The sequence below is a fragment of the Balaenoptera acutorostrata genome, chromosome 14 (assembly GCF_949987535.1).
Source record: "Balaenoptera acutorostrata chromosome 14, mBalAcu1.1, whole genome shotgun sequence".
Lineage (NCBI taxonomy): Eukaryota > Metazoa > Chordata > Mammalia > Artiodactyla > Balaenopteridae > Balaenoptera > Balaenoptera acutorostrata.
In genome coordinates, this window is record NC_080077.1 from 27,699,292 (window position 1) to 27,718,587 (window position 19,296).

Sequence of the window (19,296 nt, forward strand, 5' to 3'; positions counted from 1 at the left end):
CTTCTGTCCCCCCAGCCACCGGTTGAGATCTGTTTTCTCCACCAGGACCAAGCTATTATGTGACAAGTTTTTCTTTCTCAAGTCTCACTCCTTCTCCCTTCCAACCCATCCAACACCAGCTGCCAGACTGGCCTGTCTGGATCACACGTTTAGTCAACACCCCTCAGTGACTCCTTGTCTTCGTTTGGTGGGAGAACAATTATATGACTTGGCCGCTGCTTGCCCTCCAGTGTCATCCGCCAAAGCACCTCATCTCGCATCCTTGACATTTTACCAGTCCTGAAGCAAGACAGGGAACCCATTTCTTTTCTTATCTTTCTAATTGTGCGGCTCAAAAATTAAACACGTGGGCTTCCCTGGTGGCGCAGTGGTTGAGAATCTGCCTGCCAATGCAGGGGACACGGGTTCGAGCCCTGATCTGGGAGGATCCCACATGCCGCGGAGCGACTAGGCCCGTGAGCCACAATTGCTGAGCCTGTGCTCCGCAACAAGAGAGGCCGCGATAGTGAGAGGCCCGCGCAACGCGATGAAGAGTGGCCCCCGCTTGCCGCAACTAGAGAAAGCCCTCGCACAGAAACGAAGACCCAACACAGCCATAAAATAAATAAATAAATAAAAATTTTAAAAAAAACACTGGTTCAGGATGCTATACAAAAATTTAAAATATATATATATATATTAAACATGTAACTTGCTCACAGACCAGTGATGGATTAGGTAACTTTTAGAAACACTACCCTGGGCGTCTGATTCTTCTGTTGAATCCAGTGATTGATTTCTGTGCCTCATTTTGAATCTGTAAAATTGCATGTCTAAACTAATAAGGGTGTTGCTATTAGAGGAAAGGAGCTTCTGTGTGTACATTTTAACTTTGGTCAAGGAATTCAGAAGTCCATGTAATGTACATTAATAAAGTATTATCACTGAGAATAATGAACAGGAGGGCCTAAAGGCATTCTAGCATATGTTCCTGGGTTACAGTTTAATGTGGCGTTTTTATAATATTTGCAACTTAGCTAGTGATACATAATGTTTAGGAAAGGGTTTTCAGGAAGACTTAGTGTCCACACCTTACATTCAGGTAACTGAACCCTGGAGGTTTTAAATTTGTCTATGGCAGAGCAGACATGGGAAAGTGGACTCTGCTAGCACCACGAAGTGTTCACGCAGCAAAGATTGATAGAAATGTTATACAAGGCACGGCAGGGACCTGGTGCCTCTTGGTTGATGGCGTGTCACTACTAGGGTAGTATTTACTGTTTTTCTTATAAGCCTGTTAACAAAACGTGGTAAGGAAGATCAAAGCAAACCTGCTTTATTTCCCTTTCAAAGTGTCAGTCTGCCTTTGTGAGTATTTCTTTTTCCAGCAACCTATCGGAAGTTCTGCATAATGCTGCAGGATGGCAGAGTGTTGTGCCTTTATTGCCACAGAAGCCATCAGGAAGTGGCGTCGTTCTAGGAAACTGTAAGGGAGCCCTTTGACTCCAAGAATGGGGATGGCAAAGAACCTGCTGGGACCCTTTGTTCCCTAGGGGTTGTGTGATTTCATGTCAACCTATGCTGGCTTTGTCATTTTCAAACGATGTGAGGTTTTTTAAAATATTACATTAACATGTGGATTTCTGAAACTCCTGCTAGAAGTAAATTGCAGCTTACTTTGGGAGAGATGCATAGAGAATTTAAAAGATGACTGAAGTCCAGTAGTTTTTTTTGTTTTTGTTTTTTTTTATAAATTTATTTATTTTTATTTATTTATTTTTGGCTGTGTTGGGTCTTCGTTTCTGTGCGAGGGCTTCCTCTAGTTGTGGCAAGCGGGGACCACTCTTCATCGCGGTGCGGGGGCCTCTCACTGTCGCGGCCTCTCTTGTTGCAGAGCACAGGCTCCAGACGCGCAGGCTCAGTAATTGTGGCTCACGGGCCTAGTTGCTCCGCGGCATGTGGGATCTTCCCAGACCAGGGCTCGAACCCGTGTCCCCTGCATTGGCAGGCAGATTCTCAGCCACTGCGCCACCAGGGAAGCCCCAAGTCCAGTAGTTTTGAAGAATTAATCATCTCCTCTAACATAGAAATGTGGGAAAGCATTTTGGCGCTCCTGGGCCCCATTGAAAAGTAACTAACTAATATGGATGTAAAACTGTAATTTACCAGTGACTGACCATTCAATCCAGCAGTAATAATTTTTGTTTTCAACTACAGCACTTGATTAGTACAATCAGCCTCTTTACCATTTCAGTAACGTTTCTGTAAAGCTCACTAGGCTTTTAGAAAGAAAAATCTAGGTATGCTTTCTCACTGGTTAAACAGATTTCTCTTTGCAAGAGGATATTCTTAAATGCACTCAGGGGCTATGCTATTTTCCACTTTTATGGTCACAAAAGCCTAGGAAGCATAAATGTGAACAGAAGCCTGAAGGTGTATGTTTGGATGCATGTGCCTACATGTATTTAGTCTTTTATTTAACATCGTGACAGCAAGGCCCAAGTCATGAGCTGACTTCCCTGCTAGATCAGCAAGTTTAACTTGGTTTCATGTGCATGGGTTGGTGCCAGGCAGCCAGGGTAGAAGGACAGACAGACATAAATTCATTGTGTACTAAGGGAGTGGGGCTGTGGGTGGGGTGGGAACAGCAGCTGCCCAAGGGCCTGTTGGCCTGTTTGGTTCATAGCAGGGATGAGTGGTACCACTTTCCACCTATGATTGCGAGTACATTTTGTGACTGTTCTGCAAACATTTTTTTCTCTGTACAGAGCCAGGCTAGTTGTAAAAATCTACCCTCTTGCATCAGGCAGTGTCTCATTTCTCTCATTTATACAAGGTCTCCGTTACTATATCACTTGCTATTTTAACAATTTAAACAACACAATTGCAAAACCTGATTGACTCTGGGAAGTCTACCTGCCCCAATTCCCATGGGAACTGAATTAAGATCCTGTATGTGCAGGCAGCATGCAAAGGCAATTGTGCCACACTGAAAACACTTATTAGTGCTGAGGAACAGTAAAGAAATTCACAGTGGTATTCGTATTACTTCTGGGGATATTTAAATTTAAAGTCTCACTATCCCCCTTTCCACATTTGCTTTTATTTTGGGTCAGAGTGTAAAAAGGAGAAGACTGTAGCCCCAAGCTCTGCCCCTACAGGGATCAAGCCACAGCAGTCCTGGAATTATATAACTTAACCCCTGTATCTGTTGAAGGCTGAGTTTGAGCATTTAAGAAACTAATCTCAAATGTTTTCATATGTCTTAAATGAGGTAAGAAATTTGTACTTCATGGGTAGGAAAAAAATCCTTTTTTATGATTATTTGATCTTGAGCTGTTTGCTTCCCTGTGACTAGTCCCAGCTGTGACTGAGATGCAGTTAGTTGGTGCTGGAGTCAGGATTGACGGGGCAGCAGGATGAAAGCATCTTGGCGTTAGAGCAGATGGGCCTGGGTTTAATCCTGACTCGGTGATTTAACTAGCTGTGTTAACTTGAACCTCTCTAAGCCTCAGTTTCCTGATCTGTCAGGTGGTAACTCCTCTCTCTTGAGGCTATTGTAACTAACAAAGATAACATATCTAACACACCTAGCACAGCGTCAGACATAAAGTTGGACATGTTCCCAGATGATGGGCTATTATATTCCTATTCTTGAGGCCCCCTTGCCTTATGGGTTACATGATGGTGTCAACCTCTGACCTCCTTTGGTAGCCTTTCGTTTCCCCCAATAAATGATTTTAAGTATAACTCGTATTCTTTTAAAAACAAAGCAAAACAAAACAGCCATTTTGGTGGTTTTCACATTTTGAGACAAATCAAAATTCTCCAGGAGACCCTCAGGCTAGAGCAGGAAAAATTCTGTCTGTGTCACTGAGGGGTCTTCCACCGAAGTTGACAGAAGCGGAAAACCATTGATTGCCTGGATTGGGCGGTAGAGCTGGGCTGTCCTGTGATCTCTCTTCCCCGGGACCTTTGTTCTGCTGGGTGCCTTGAGTGCAGCCACAGACCTGAAGGAGCACTCCTTCCCGAAATTTGTAATCTTGTCTGGATGACTTAAACGCTAAGTAGTATTCGCTTTGCTGTTGCATTTCTCCATAAAACGACTGAGGCCATCCTTGAAAGTAATGGAATGGACATCTTCTGCAGAGGTCATTTGAATTTGAGCGCCCACTTTGCTTTTCAAAAACCACTCTTAGGAAGGATTTTTGTTGTCATTCTAGGACAATGAATAAATATAGTCATTTTCATTTTTTTATTTGGAAGGTGGAGAAAAAGATCCCTTTTTCTTCATTTCTTTCAGTAATACTTTTATTAAACTCAATGGAGATGATCAGAAGCTGTTAGCTTTATTTGGATGAGGAATATTTCTGAATGAAATCTGTTATTTGCCTAAGACACTGATTTTCATTTTCTCTACCAAAAGGTAGTTTCAGCTATACTTTGTGTGTATGTTGCTTTTGTAAGTACTAGCCTGATTCTCTAGAAATAGAAGAAAGAAACTGAAGTAGATTTGAAAATATTTCACAAATATGTTTATGTGTGATAATTGGCCTGTGTTTATTGATCATCTGATTAAAGAAAAATAAATAGGAAGTAAAAAATTATTTAATTCAGAAAAAAGTTTACCAGTTACAGAAGGTTATGGAAATACATTAACCAGTTTGTATCCACTGTTTATTTCAAGGCATGGATCCTCCCTTTCCTTTCCTTTCCACATCTTGCCATCTCTGTAGAAGTTGAAGAGGCATCTAAGATTCTAAACCTTGTAGGCCAAGTATTTGTCAGAAGGAGAAGCACTGGAGTAGGAAGAAGGGAATCTAAATTTTCATCGTAGACTTGCTGCCAACTAACATTTGACTTGGGCAAGAAACTTCACTTCGTGGGCCTCAGCTTCCTTGTGTGTAAAATGATGCTGATTCAGATGCCTTCTCAGACCATTCAGCTCGTTTTTCCAGTCTTTTATTCCAAATGCCTACATCACAGGTTAACATGATTTTAAATAAACTCCGTTTCTGAAATTTCCTATGTTTCTCTAAGCCACAAATCTAAACATGTTAACTTAATTAAATCTCCCAGCCTTTGGAGGGGAAGATTTCTGAAGATTTATCTATTTTTTTTCAGCAGGGATTTGCTAACCGTTTAGTACATTTCCAGTCCTAGACTGGGCAATATAAGTAGATAAAAAGCAGAAGTGTTCCTTGATGGAGTTAACAGTTGAACTGGAAACACCTTAAATAATTATGAAGCAAAAATGAACTAGTTACAACAATGTATTATAAGATATAATTAAAGCAGCTGCTATTTATTAAGCACTTCTTACTGCTAGCACCACCATCATTCAATCCTTGCCCCTAATCCTGTGAGAGAAATGTCATCACCCCAATTTTACAGAGAAAACTGAGGTACCAAGAGGATAGTGACTTGTCTGAAGTTACTCTTCCATGCAGAGGATTTAGAGAGGATATTTTCCTCGCTTCAGAGTCCCTGCGTTCCCCTCTTGGATAAGTTTAAGGATTGAGAAAAAAATAAGAGTGGGCTGGGAGCGGGAGGATTGCTTTGGACTTTCTAAGCCGACTTGAATTTGATTAAAAGGCAGAAACAAAAAGAACAAAGATTATTTTCTTAATTTGGAGGTTGACTTTTTAATGTCATTTATTGTATAGTTAGGTTTTTTTGCACACAGTATAAATTTTAGGCAGCCTAGAAACGGAGAGTCTTATAAAGTGAGAAAGCTTATTTCAGGAGAAAACAATAATCACATGATTGTGTGCTTTGGAGAAATCAGTCCAGAAAAGAACTAAAATTGGGTCAAGTGTTGAGAATTGCTCAGCATTGCTGCTAGGGACTCGCCCAGAGCAGTGGGATCTGGGGGGAGTTCGCTGGATATAATCAAGGCAGCTTTTTTCCCATTGGAGGATCGTAGTGTCTCATTTGTGTCCTTTCGGCTAGACTTGCAGAAGGGGTATTCCAAATTGTGGTCTCTGTGAGAACAGGCACAGTTCTCTTCCCTGGAGGGTCTCAGGTACAGGGCCACACTGGTCCTCAGGACAGTTGCCACCAAGCCTGCGTTTATACAGACCCTGGGGTTGTAAGAATGTCAGGGAAACTGGGATGTGTTACTGAGTGTGAAGCGAGCCGTGGGGTACCAGCCATGCCTTCATTCATCCAGGGGCTCGCAGTCATTATCACGATGGAAAACCTGGCCCCCCCAAAGAAGAAAAAGCCGTCTTGCCTTGAGCCCCTTTCTCCCAGCTGGGGAGTCCACTGCTGCCTCTGCAAGCACGCCTGCATTTTTCCTCCCCTCCTGCCGCCTCTGCCGCCGATTGGAGGAGGGAGCTGCCCAGCGGCTGGGCTGCTCGCCTCACGCTGGAACCCTCTGCTGGCAAGTTCCCAGGACCAGCACCCCGGCAGGCTGGCGGCTCCACCGGAGAGATGGAGCTGCTCCCAGCCCTCCTTGATTAGGCTGTGTCAGGGTTGTCAGGGCAACTGTTAACGGCAGCATCTCCTATTTTTCCCTCTGTGCTGTGTGTGCTGAATATTTTACTGTGCGGTAGCAGGAAAAGAAGATTGGGAAAAGGTGCCGCAGCAGGAAGGAGAAGCTGGGATCTGATCGAGCAGGTTAGGCAGTGGGGGGAAGCATCCGACCTGCGTGCCTTTCTGGAAGGAGAGTGTGTGTGTGAGTGTGTGTGTGTGTGTGTGTGTGAGAGAGTGTGTGAGAGTGAGTGTGTGTGAGCGAGCTTGAGCCAGCACATGTGCCTGTGAGGAGTAAGTGGGAGGGGGCTTGCAGGGGAGGCGGGGTGCTGCTAGGTGAGGGGGAACTGCGGGGCCTCAGTTGCCAAGAGGCTGGTAGTATCTGTCAGCTGTTTGCACACTGTTTACCCATAGGGGATCTATTACAAGTGCTCAAATGAACCGGCAGCTTAGAAACTAGCAGCTTCCTGGGAGCTGCAATTATATAAGCATATATTTTTGATATACTAATAATTAAAAAACAAGTAGCAGCGGTATGCCTGGATCAGCTACAGCTTTCCGACAAGAGAGACTGAAGAAGACCAATGCAAGGCCAGTCCCCCTTGGTTTATTCACCATTAATGAGGAAGATGAACAGCAAAAGAATGGAAATTCCAGAAGACCAAAAGGTATGCATTAGCCCTACCCTTTGGTCAGAGCCGGAGACAGCCCCCGTTTCCCACGCTCTGTGTAACACATTTTATCAACTATGCTCGGGGTACACACTGTGTGGAGTGCTGGTGACCTCCTAGCACAGTTTGCTGGTGGTATTTGTACACTCTGTAGGGCTGTGTATGCATGAAATGGGCAACAGATTTTGCAGATTTGGTAGGTTTCAGATCAGCTGCCTTTCTGACCCAGGCTGCTTTCTTGGCCTAGAGAGCTTTAATATTCACAGGCTCACTTAAACAGTTACCAACGACTGTCCTCATCAGGAGGAGGGAATATGAGTTATCAAGGTTTAAATGAACCTCTCCCCACCTTCCATAGGTGCATCAGGTGATTTCTGTTTAATGAGGCGAGTTCCTCAAGAGGGATGAGTTGGATAGAGTGACCTAAGAGTGCAGGCTTTCCATGGGCAGAGGGTCAAGATATTACTTCCTTTTCTATTTTGAAGTGCTGAGAGAGGAGGAAAACAAACACTGAGCACGACTGTGGGGGGAAAAGCTGGGGAGCAGGGAGGGGGACCATGAGGTTGTATAACTTCTGATGGCAACTCTGCTACATCTGTATAGAGGTGGAGATGGGCTGGCTACAGGAAGGAGAGGACAAGTTCTTGTGCTGTCCTTTCGTAAGGGGGAAATCCAGCAGCAGCTCGCCGGCTTCTCTGGTCCCCGTGCACTGCATCATCTTTAGCGCTGTCTCATGGCCACCCTGCCAGGGCTGCAATGATCAGTCAGGCAGCAGCATCATGCATTTCTGAAGAAGGGCTTTAAGGCTTACATTTTAAGTTTTCCAGTATCCTAATTCTTGCAACCCCCTTCCCAAATATACACGAGCTGTTCTTAAGCTGATAGGTTATCAGTTTTGTTGTTGCGGACGTGCTGATTACATTTTAGCTCGCATTCAGATTGTTGTATCACTGAGAGATCACGTTTTCCTCAGTGTGGCACAGAGCGGTAGCATGGCAAAGTAGCAAGCAAATATTTGAGCAATGATAGAATGAGTGTTTAAATAGAATGCAGTGTCTGAAGACGACTGGCTCGCTCTCTCCCCTGGTTCTGTAATGTATCTGTTTGCTTTTATTAAATATAATTGAAACTCTCTAGTTTAAATCCAAAAGTATACTTTTACTTCATTTTTAAAAGACTGGATACAGGGAAGTTCTAATAAGTAGAGTCTTATTACTGTAGTTGATTTTATTTTACTGTCAGACACTGCTTCTACCTGAGGACCAGCCCACCTCAGGCATCTGTTGATGCTGTAACTGGAAGGTGACTTAGCTGATTCTTTTATTGGCCAATGAATTAGATGTTGAACCAGGGTGTTCTCTTGATGAAAACTCAATACTTTAAATTGTTAGTAGCAAATCATTTGGCCTCCTAGGACTTGGTAACTTTTAAAATTAATGTGGATTTGTTGAATCCTGGCCACTGTGTAGTTTTGGAAATATTGTTCTTGATTTGAGGCACTTTTTCCTTGGGTGTCCTGGAACAGTAATTTAGGATAGCCATCCATTTTGTCCTTAGTAATTCTCTTGAATTCCTCTTTCTATCTCCTGTTCTTTTCAGTTGCCTCTAGCATTTTTTTTTTTTTTTAAGGAAAGAGGGCTGGTGGGAGTCGGTGCTTCTAAAAAATCTGTTTGTTTTTGGCAGTTTATGCAACTCCTTGGATAAAAGACTTAAATCAAGGAGTTTTCTGATCCCCTACCATTTTGCTTTTTCTACCTTTCCCCACACCAAGGGCAGAGGGGCGGAGGCAGAAGAGTAGGCGAAAAAAGTCCTTTGCTGATAAGGATGTCCAGACTTTCTGTATATCCCCAAATGTCTCCAATTTATGGACACATTCAATAAAGTAAGCCGATAAAGCACCTTGGGTATCTCTAATATTCTTGATGGTTAAGACTATTGGCTTTGATTCTGAATTTCTCATCAGGTCTATCGGAGCAATAGGAATGCTCACTTTCAAGTCTAGCTTTGTACATCAGGAGGACAGGGATGGAAGTATCCTGCGTCTGCACTGTCCAGTATGATAACTACCAGCCACATGTGGCTAGGAGCACTTGCAATATGGCTATTATACCGGCAAACTGATTTTTTTAATTTTAATTATTTTTAGTTAAATTTAAATATAGCCACATGTGGCTTGTGGCTACTTTATTGGACCACACAGTTCTGGTCCACAGAGCTGTGACTTTCTGAATTTGTGTCCTCTTTGCTTTGTCCATCCTTGACTGCTTCCTGGTGCCAGATATGGTCGGTCCTGAAATGAATGTGGTTATTAAGAAGGGCATCATCGCTTCCCTGGTGGTGCAGTGGTTGAGAGTCTGCCTGCTAATGCGGGGGACACGGGTTCGGGCCCTGGTCTGGGAGGGTCCCACATGCCGCGGAGCAACTAGGCCCGTGGGCCACGGCTGCTGAGCCTGCACGTCTGGAGCCTGTGCTCCGCAACGGGAGAGGCCGCGACAGTGAGAGGCCCACGCACCGCAATGAAGAGTGGCCCCCGCTCGCCGCGGCTGGAGAAGGCCCTCGCACAGAAACGAAGACCCAACACAGCCAAAAATAAATATAAAAATAAATAAATAAATAAGACCCGGTGCAACCAAATAAATAAATATTTAAAAAAAAAAAGAAGGGCATCATCTAGCAGACAGCCTGTTCTCTGCAAGGTAGCACATTAACCTGGATTTACAGACAATTTCATTTTTCCTTTTCCGCTTAGATGTTATTGCCTGCTCTGTTTTTCTTACCAGTCACTAGTTGCCTATACCATCTTTTGCAACTTTTAATGAACTCCTATTTTCTAAATTATTTCCAAAGCATCATAGCTGGATGACATACAGGTTATCTTTTATGTCTAACTATTAAGATAAGCAATCAAACATTTTGGGTTTTTTTCCTGCTTACTCCATGGTCTAACCAGCTAACCATGTCTCAACCTGGTTTTCATGCTTCGTATCTTTGTTCTATCATTACCAGGAATAGAGAAACTTGCTATCTAAATTGAATAAGCTACATGCTTCTATCCGGGATTACCCTGGGTTAATGACAGTAGCATCTTTCCAGGTACTCTGCTGTTGGGAAACCATCATAATGAACTCAGTGGGAAGGAAAATGTCGCTTACCATCTGGACTCCCAACGGTGGCTTCAAAATTACCTGATGGGGTCAGACGGTAGTTTGGTTAGCTGGTAGACTAGATCAACTATTAAAGGAGAGATTTCTCTCCCATGTGATCAATAGCAATATGAATGTTTTACATGCCTGGTTATTATTGACGTATAACACTTAGTAATTGGGAGTGAGCTGGGCTTATGCTATTGCTCTTGCACCTCAGAACCCAAGCCTCAGTGTAATGCTGACTGTATAACTTGCTTAGGAGAGATTGTTTAGGTACTGCAGTGACTAAATGCCATTGAATAGGTTTCAGCAAACCTGCCTTATGATGGGTTTTGCTGAGTACAGTGTGATTATTAAGTAATATGACATTTTCTCCCTAAACCAATATTTGTTAAGTGCTCACTCTGTGCAGATTACTCTGCTGGGCATTGTGGAAGTGATGCAAAGATAATTCACATGGTTTCTGCTCTCAGAAGTGTTTAACTGTCTAGTAGGAGAAGACAGGTATGTACAAATAAGGCAAGAATATAAACTGAAATCAGAGGAAGGGTTGACAGTGTAATGCAATTATCTCTGCATACGTCCATGCCCTTTTCTAGACTGTAAGCTGCTTAAGGGCCAGGACTACTCCTCTTCATAAGTACTTTGCAGAGTGCAGGGAAAGCTATTGAATGGAGGTAAATTTAACATTCAGAAATAATTTTCTCTGGTTCTTAAAGGTCTTACTAACATAGGAATTTTAAGAAGTGTTGATGGTATTAGAATTGTCCTTCCAAGGTAACTGCTTTGAAAGAGACAGTGCTATGTTTGGATGTGTCTGATGTGTTAATTGTATTATTCTCTACCACACTGCATTTATCTAATCATGTATTGGGGATTCTGCTGTTCTGTTGTTTTCCATCATAGTATTCATCATTTTCTTTGAAAAAAATGAAAGTATATGTTTACAAGGTGGAATCAATTGACTACTTTGTCAATATCTGGGTTAATGCCTTCTGCCCCTTTTGTTAGCTAATTGCAGGTTAGAATGTAAAGAAATAAAAATTTCTTCTTGAAATCAGGACACAGTAGTTCTGATAAACTATGCTCTCCTTCTCCCCTCCCCCCTCCCATTTGGTTAAAATGTGTACTGGTGGAGCCTGCAGTGACTCCTCTTCTTTTGACTTATCCACTGTAAAGGTAGAATTTCTGCCAGTTAAGGTTTCCAAATGAAATACAATCTACCATTTACCGTTTATATTCCTGTTGGATAGGTGGTGATCTAGCAACTGTAATGTCCTCTTTGTTAAGTCCTGAGTCTTTTTCTTTTCAAGGAGGAGTGTTATGTTAAGAAGTGTGAATGCCACTCAAGAGTCATTCTCACACATTTCCTCCTCGTTTCTTTTCCTCTTTTGTTCCGTAGGACTTGGATCGTTGTCCCGTTCCCAGTGTCCTTATTTGTGCCATTTCAAGACTAGGCAAAAGGTTTTAACCGTAGAATTTTACAGCAAGTGAGGCAAAAGTATAGGTTAGAAGAACAATAATATCAAAGATCTCTATTATGAGGAGAAAATCTTAGATTGATTGGCATAACTTGTATTTGTTAAAAGACCCTACATATAATGTTTTATTTGAAGCATTTATATTTTTTAAAAAAGAACAGAGGATATCAGGAACAAGGATCACAACATCTAATGTATGGCTTGCACTCATTGGATTCTTATAAATATCTGTGAGTAAGTAGCTGTCTTTCAGGTATTCTGTGTTCCAGAAGTAGAAATTAACATATGGATCACTGCGTACTAGCGGAACACAACTTAACCTGTACCTAACCACATTTTTTTGTACAGTGAGGTACTATATAGAATGGAATTTGTTTTGCTATATAAAACTAATAGGCTTAAAAATTGGGTGCCTGTTTCGAGAGCTGTTATCAATGGGGCTAAAATTTAGCTGACTGCTCCAACCATAGGAAGCAAAAACACATATTTGGTGAGGATCTCCTGGCTGATAAATCTTAGACCTTATTTACTGGAAGGTTGACTTGAGTATCCATTTCCACTAACATCAGCATGTTTCAAGGAGCAACTTTAATTTGTTGCTACCAAAAATTTTCCAGGTGACTTGCAGGCACCTTGACCATATTTTTAGCAGAAACTAATACCTTCACAGCAGCAAAGGTAATTTTGAGAGAGTCCATCTTAATTCTCAGATTTTATAGGCTTTTAGAAAGAGCCCCGTTTATGTCAGACCCTCTGTGTGTTAGGTTTATGTTCTAGATTTGCCAGCTTCAAAAGGCAAGCCATACCCCCATACCTTATACTTCAGATCCAGATACAAAGGCCCAAAGTATATCACAAGTGGACGTAAGACCTTGTGTTTGAAATAATTCCCAGAGCACCACTGAATATTTTTGCTGACTATGAAGTGCAAGTCCTATTTTTAAGGCTATATGCCCAGCATGATTTGTTAGAGAGAGAATTCTAACAGATTTTGCCCAGATTCCAAAGAATTTACCATCCTAGGCCCAATGTGGGATGTGAAATGAGAGTGGAGCTTAGGAGTATAGACCAAGGAAAATTATTTTCACAGTTTTGATCAAGTGTGAAAATAGGTAAGTTACTTTTATTTAACCTCGTTATTTCCAAGCCTCAGTTACTCAGCTGTAAAGTTGAAATTATTAAAATGATAGTCACACTTATATATACTACCAAATGTAAAATAGATAGCTAGTGGGAAGCAACCGCATCAGCTTGGTGTTTTGTGACCACCTAGAGGGGTGGGATAGGGAGGATGGGAGGGAGATGCAAGAGGGAGGGGATATGGGGATATATGTATATGTATAGCTGATTCACTTTGTTATAAAGCAGAAACTAACCCACCATTGTAAAGCAATTATACTCTAATAAAGGTGTTAAAGAAAATGATGGTCACAGGTGGTGGTGAGGATTAGAGATAAGGTAAGTACAATACTTACTTAGCACACTCTCTGGGAGATAAATGGGGCTCATTAAATGAGAGTTACAGAAATGGTAATTTGTAGTCATATGTCCCACATTTTCTGGTAACTTCTGGTAGCAACATGTTCTCTTGGGGGAATGGCCTAGCAAAAAGACCATCATGCTTGTCTCTTCTGGCACCCTCATCAGTCTCTATCAGAAAGAGATTTTCTCTAGTCTAATCTCCTACCTTTTAACTTGCTTGTGAAAAGTTTCCAGGAGGCCTGCCTCTTTGAGGCCTTTTTAGTCCCTTTCCCACAATAGGCATATGTGACTGGATCATTGTCCTGTGTTTATTCACGTGGATCAGATATACCACATGTCAGGTAGATTACTCATCACGATACCCTGTAATTTTGTCGTGTTAAGTGAAGGAAGTAAATTGCCATTATGTCAGGTCACTTATTATTTCACATACGATTAAGGGGGTGTACCTCTTCTTCATCAGGATCGATGGAAACCTCCTGGTCTGCCTCGTTCAAGGCAACAATAGCAATGATCCTCTGCCGTCATGGAAACCAATCAAAAGGAAAATTTTTCCTTATAATTGGCAGTTTTATTTATTTTTCCTTCCAGTGTGGGGTGTGTGTGTGTGTGTGTGTGTGTGAATTGCTTGATGGAAATGTCTTAGACTTGTGGGCAGGTTTCTACCAGTGACTTAGGTTATAGACACTCACATGTGGGGCCGTCAGCTTTATGTAGGTCGTTTTTCTTTTCCTATATGCGTATTTTCAGTACCAAGACTTGTTCTAGGTTGCTTTTATTTTAATACTTTTATTTCTCTGTGGTAGTCTTGTTTCGTTCACTAGTCAGTCGGCAGTAAGTGTGGCGAACATTTGGTGAAAGCACTAGTTGGATGTTACGGCTGCTGTTACTAAACGCACTTGCTGGTGGATCTTTGTGCCCGAGGCAGAGCCCTTTTCTCTACCTGTTGTGGCTTTGGCTTCTCCTCCCTCCTCCCCTTCGCGATACCTGGTTGACTCCTGCTTGTCCTTCAGTTTATTTTTTTATTTTATTTTTAATATTTATTTGGTTGTGCCGGGGCTTAGTTGTGGCAGGTGTGCTCCTTAGTTGCGGCTTGCGGGCTCCTTAGTTGTGGCATGAGAACTGTTAGTTGCGGCATGCATGTGGGATCTAGTTCCCTGACCAGGGACCGAACCCGGGCCCCCTGCATTGGGAGCGTGGAGTCTTAACCACTGTGCCACCCGGGAAGTTCCTGTCCTTCAGTTTAAATGTCATTTCCTTAAGAGATCAGGCGAGGTCCTGTGTTCTAGGCTCTCGCAGGATCTGGGACTTGTCCTTTCTCGCTCCAACCAAATTGTAGATTGTTTGCCGAGTAGTTGTTTAATGTCTGTCTCCGCAGCTAGACTAAGCTCTGAGCAGGCAGTGAGTGTAACAGTTTCATTTATACTGTATCCCTAGCACCTATACAAGGCCTAGTACGTAGTTGAAGATCCCTAAATATTTGTCACATGACTGATTAGAGATGGACACACTGGCACCACCAGCCAGAGAAAATGAGGGAGCACAGCTGGGAGAGACTGTCTGTTCAGGCCTCGGAACATTCCGAGGTCCAGGACTTGGCTTTGAATCTGGCAAACAGAGATAACAGATCAATTATCACCCTGCCTGGTGATAAGACAGTGACTTTGTATTAAAGACATTTGTCCACTAGCCTTCATGCAGAGTGACCTGTTACTTTTCTGCTAGGACAACTAAGAGTTGTGACTGAGAGAGTCTGCAGCTATTGCAGTGACTAACTTGGACCAAATTCCAGTGTAAAACCATTCCAGAAGCACCTTCTACCATCATCTTTCCTTGACCTGCCAAAAGCTCATCATAAAATAATTCATTTTAGTTTGCAGTATATACTCATTATTGCCATGTTTGAAGAGTTTAAAGCATTTACCTTACTTTGGAACAATTGAAATTCACTATCATGACTATAAGCATAAGTTGCAAGCTGGGGGGAAATGACATAAGAAACAAATCGTCATTGACTTAAACCCTCCCTGAGCTTTTTGACAAGTAGTGTCTACCGCTCGTTCCTGCTCCTTTGTGGAGCAGGAAACATCTCGGAGACCAGAGCCTCTGTTAACGTAGCAGTCCGGCGTGTTCCTAGTCATATGCATGCTGGTCCCCGACCCATTTTGGTGCATCTCATTAAGCCGTCCTCAGAAATGTCCTTTTATGCCTCTCTTTTATTATTATAAAAATAAATCATGTCTGCATCATCCTTTCCCCCCGCCCCCGCAAGATCCAGAAAAACAGATTCTTTGTGGGTAGATGGTTCCTGGTGCAGACCTTTCGGTCAGCAACATATAAAGATGCAAAGTAGCAACCGAGACGTTTGGATTCAAAACCTCAGCGCTCTGGGTTTTTACCCTTGCTTTACTGACTTGCTTCAGTCTCACTTTTTTTTTTTTAACAATTTTGTTACTGCTGGTTCTTCTGTGGCACTACAGTAAACCTTTCTCCTAATTCTTGCTTGGTGGTGTGCATTACCCTATAGCTTCCCTTTACCCATCTAGTAGTCTAGAATACAGTTATATTAACCCCAGCATGAATTATGAATGCAATTCCAAACTGGCCACTTGAGTCAATGCTTCCAATCATCAATCAGCTTTACAACATTATCTCACAATTCAGGTGACTTCAAAGTCATCTTCACTCCACTGCCACAAGTTGCAGTGACACGGACATCTGCTTTGCTCCGTGGCCTTCACTTCACTCCGTTCAGCTAACCAGCCAGCAGTGTAAGTCTATGCTGGGACTTGTTAGCGCTCCACCTACAATATCGTGAACTCAGAAATTCCCCTGGGCACCCACAAACTTCAGATTCAGCAAACACTGATTTTGTGCCTACCCCGTGCTAGACAATGTGGTTTTTCCAGATATGTGAGCTCATCCTTCTGACACACAGCCTCACACCTTCCAAACCCGTCATCATCTGCACGACCCCTAGGCTCCCGAACCCTCTGTGTTCTTACAGTTATTAGTACCCTTCCAGCTCACTTGCCCTCTTTTCAAGCCTGGAACTCATGGGTAACCATTTCAACGATGCACTTGCAATGACGCCTGGGCCTTCTTTGCAGGCTGAGTATCCTTGCATGGCCTCTTCTTCTTTAGGGCTACTGACTGCTATGTGAAAATGCTCAGGTCTGTTCCACCTTCCTGTTCTCTCACCATCAGATGAGCCCTTATTGCTGCTGGACAACCGTTTTAGTCAAATCACGTCACAGCTGGTATTCACCCCGTGTCTCATCCACTCTACCCCTCACTCTTAACATCTAACATTTTCTGCCACTTTGCTGTGAATATGTTAGCTTCTAGATCATAATTTACTCTCTTGAATAGAGGGAGAAAATAAGTAGAAAGGCATATAGCTTGTATTATTCTGATTAAAACTCAATAATAGAAAAAAGAAGAAGAAGGAACTTCTGTTTTCATTTGATATAATTTTTGTTTTCCTTTTTGGCCACACCGCACGGCATGTGGTATCTTAGTTCCCTGACCAGTGATCGAACCCGTGCCCCCTGCAGTGGAAGCACAGACTCTTAACCACTGGACTGCCAGAGAAGTCCCCTCATTTGATATGATTTTGAAGAAGGAAGAAGGTAAAGTTTAAAAGGGCTGTTGCCCACCAACATTGGATTTAACTAAATCCCGAGTGTCAAAGGATGACTCAGCCATGTGGCCAGCAGCGTGAATTTTTGAGGCATTATATGTAAGAGGAAAACAAATTGAATGTTCCAGGCCCCATCTGAGGATTTCTTGGTCATTTCTTGTGGATCATTACAACTGTAGATGCCTCGTGAGCAAGTTAATACAATCACTGGTCTATGCCTTATTACTTCGAGAGAACAAGGGTAAAGAATGAGGCCATACTATTGCAGGTCATGTGTTAAAAAGCAAAGCTTTTTATCCTATGATAAACCATAATGGAAAAGAATATGAAAAAGAATGTGTATACATATACACACACACACACACACACACACACACACACACACACACACACACACACACACACACACATATATATAAAACGGAATCACTTTGCTGTATACCAGAAATTAATACAACATCGTAAATCAACTATACTTCAATAAAATAAATTTTTAAAAAAAGCAAACTTTAATTCAGGGCTTTTAGTGTTTCTTGAATTCCTTTCTTCTGACGTACTCATAACCATTGCAGTGGAGGTCTACCTAGTCATTTCCAGTGTCGTAGATTTGATTTTTTTCCCCCCCAAGATTAATGACTCTAGGTAATAGGAAATTTCTTGGCTGAATATGTGGCTATCAGTTTTCCTCTAGCATATTTTGTCTTAAAGCTTTACTGTGATGTTTTAGTGTGAAAGTTAAAGTAGAAGAAATAAATAATAAAACCGTCTTGGGCTGTGATTAATAGTTCATCCTGGACAAATCTGTAGCGTTTAGCATTATCTGTTTCCACCCCTGTGGCCCTGAGGCTTAGTGTTCATTCTTCTAGGATGTTGATTGAAAGAATGCAGGCATCCCTGTATGAAGTCATAGCAAGAATATGCTGGTGCCAAAATTCAGAATTCTTGATCTGAAATCCATCAAAAGATTGAGCAAAATTAATTTCCTTTTACTCATGCTGATGAAGATATCCTTCTTAGATTTGCAGGGATGCTTCCAATTTCCAGTGGTGTGACAGGTCTTTGATAGTGCAGTCCCTGGTGAAAACCAAATATTCTGACTGGTACAATGAGCAAGTCAGGTGTCAATGTCCTAGAAGCATCTCTGAAATTTTAAATTAGGGATTGTATGTTAAAGTAAATGTTGAATTGAGCAGTTGAATGCTGCTCAAATGTTGAATGCTCACATCTGAACTGTGTCGTCATGGTCTCTTGGAGGCGATATGGTGTAGGATTAATAACTTGGACTCTGGAGCCAGTTTTGCCACCTCTGAACTGTATGCTTCAGCAAGGGACTTAATATTGTGACTACTTGCTTCATCTAAAAACCAGGGATAATAGTGACACCTATCTCATAGGGTTATTAAGGATTAAGTGGGATAATGTGTCAAACGTGCTCATAACTGTGCCTGGCCCTAATACGCTGGCAGGTGAGTGGCAGCGAAGGTTATTTGGAAATTTTTCTTAGTTCGATGGCTTTATCTTTTTTTTTTTTTAAAGTTAATTAATTAATTTATTTATTTTTGGCTGTGTTGGGTCTTCATTCTGCATGCGGGCTTTCTCTAGTTGCGGTGAGCAGGGGCTACTCTTCGCTGCGGTGTACGAGCTTCTCATTGCAGTGCTTCTCTTGTTGCGGAGCACGGGCTCTAGGCGCGCGGGCTCAGTAGTTGTGACACACAGGCTTAGTTGCTTCACGGCATGTGGGATCTTACCGGACCAAGGCTTGAACCCATGTCCCCTGCATTGGCAGGCGGATTCTTAACCACTGCACCACCAGGGAAGTCCCGATGGCTTTATCTTAGTAATTCTGAGAAACCAGAATTTCTGCTAAGACTCCTAAATTTTGGGAGACTTGAAACCAATCAAAACAAAGTTGCATCTGCTCCAAGAATTAATTATATAATTAAAGATGATTTTTCTTCTATGTTTGGTTTTTTTAATAACTTGAAAATAATCTCAGATACCTAGTGAATGTATACCTATAGCAAATACTTTTATCGAAACTCGCTATCCTTGACAATTACCTTGATAACAACATTGTTAGCCATTCAGTGCTCTCCTGTCAGCCGCGCAAAAATGAGGACACGAAAGTGTGTTTGAAAATGTAATGCATTGTTCTTAAGACAATACTCAGGAAGATACTACTTGTTGGCTTGGCAACCCAACTCATTTTCACCTTACATGTTGTTGTAAGGTTACATAATAAATATCCAGATACCCATCCCAGACCATTTAAAAAATATTTAAATGTTTTATATTAAAATACATAATTTGGGGAAATATAAATAAAATATTATAGCTAATGTCACAGTTTCCTATGCATCCTTCCATGGTCCTGTCGTCTTCTGTTCCCTGCCTCCCTTTTCCCCTTCATGGAAATAACA

At 42.1% G+C, this 19,296-nt stretch overlaps 1 protein-coding gene across 3 annotated transcripts in view; it reads left to right on the forward strand.

The window, feature by feature from the left end:
- Positions 1-19,296, forward strand: part of MAP7 (microtubule associated protein 7) — a 165,679-nt gene that overhangs the window by 17,045 nt on the left and 129,338 nt on the right. The window contains exons 1-2 of one of the 3 annotated variants that reach the window (XM_007190919.3): positions 6,417-6,600; positions 6,982-7,121. The exons of 1 other annotated variant lie outside the window; for it this stretch is intronic. In XM_007190919.3, the coding sequence (XP_007190981.1) occupies positions 6,989-7,121 (133 nt within the window). In that variant the 5' untranslated portion in view covers positions 6,417-6,600; positions 6,982-6,988. Of the gene's footprint in view, positions 1-6,416; positions 6,601-6,981; positions 7,122-19,296 lie in introns of those variants that run through there. One more of the 3 variants, XM_007190920.2, reaches the window with a different exon arrangement.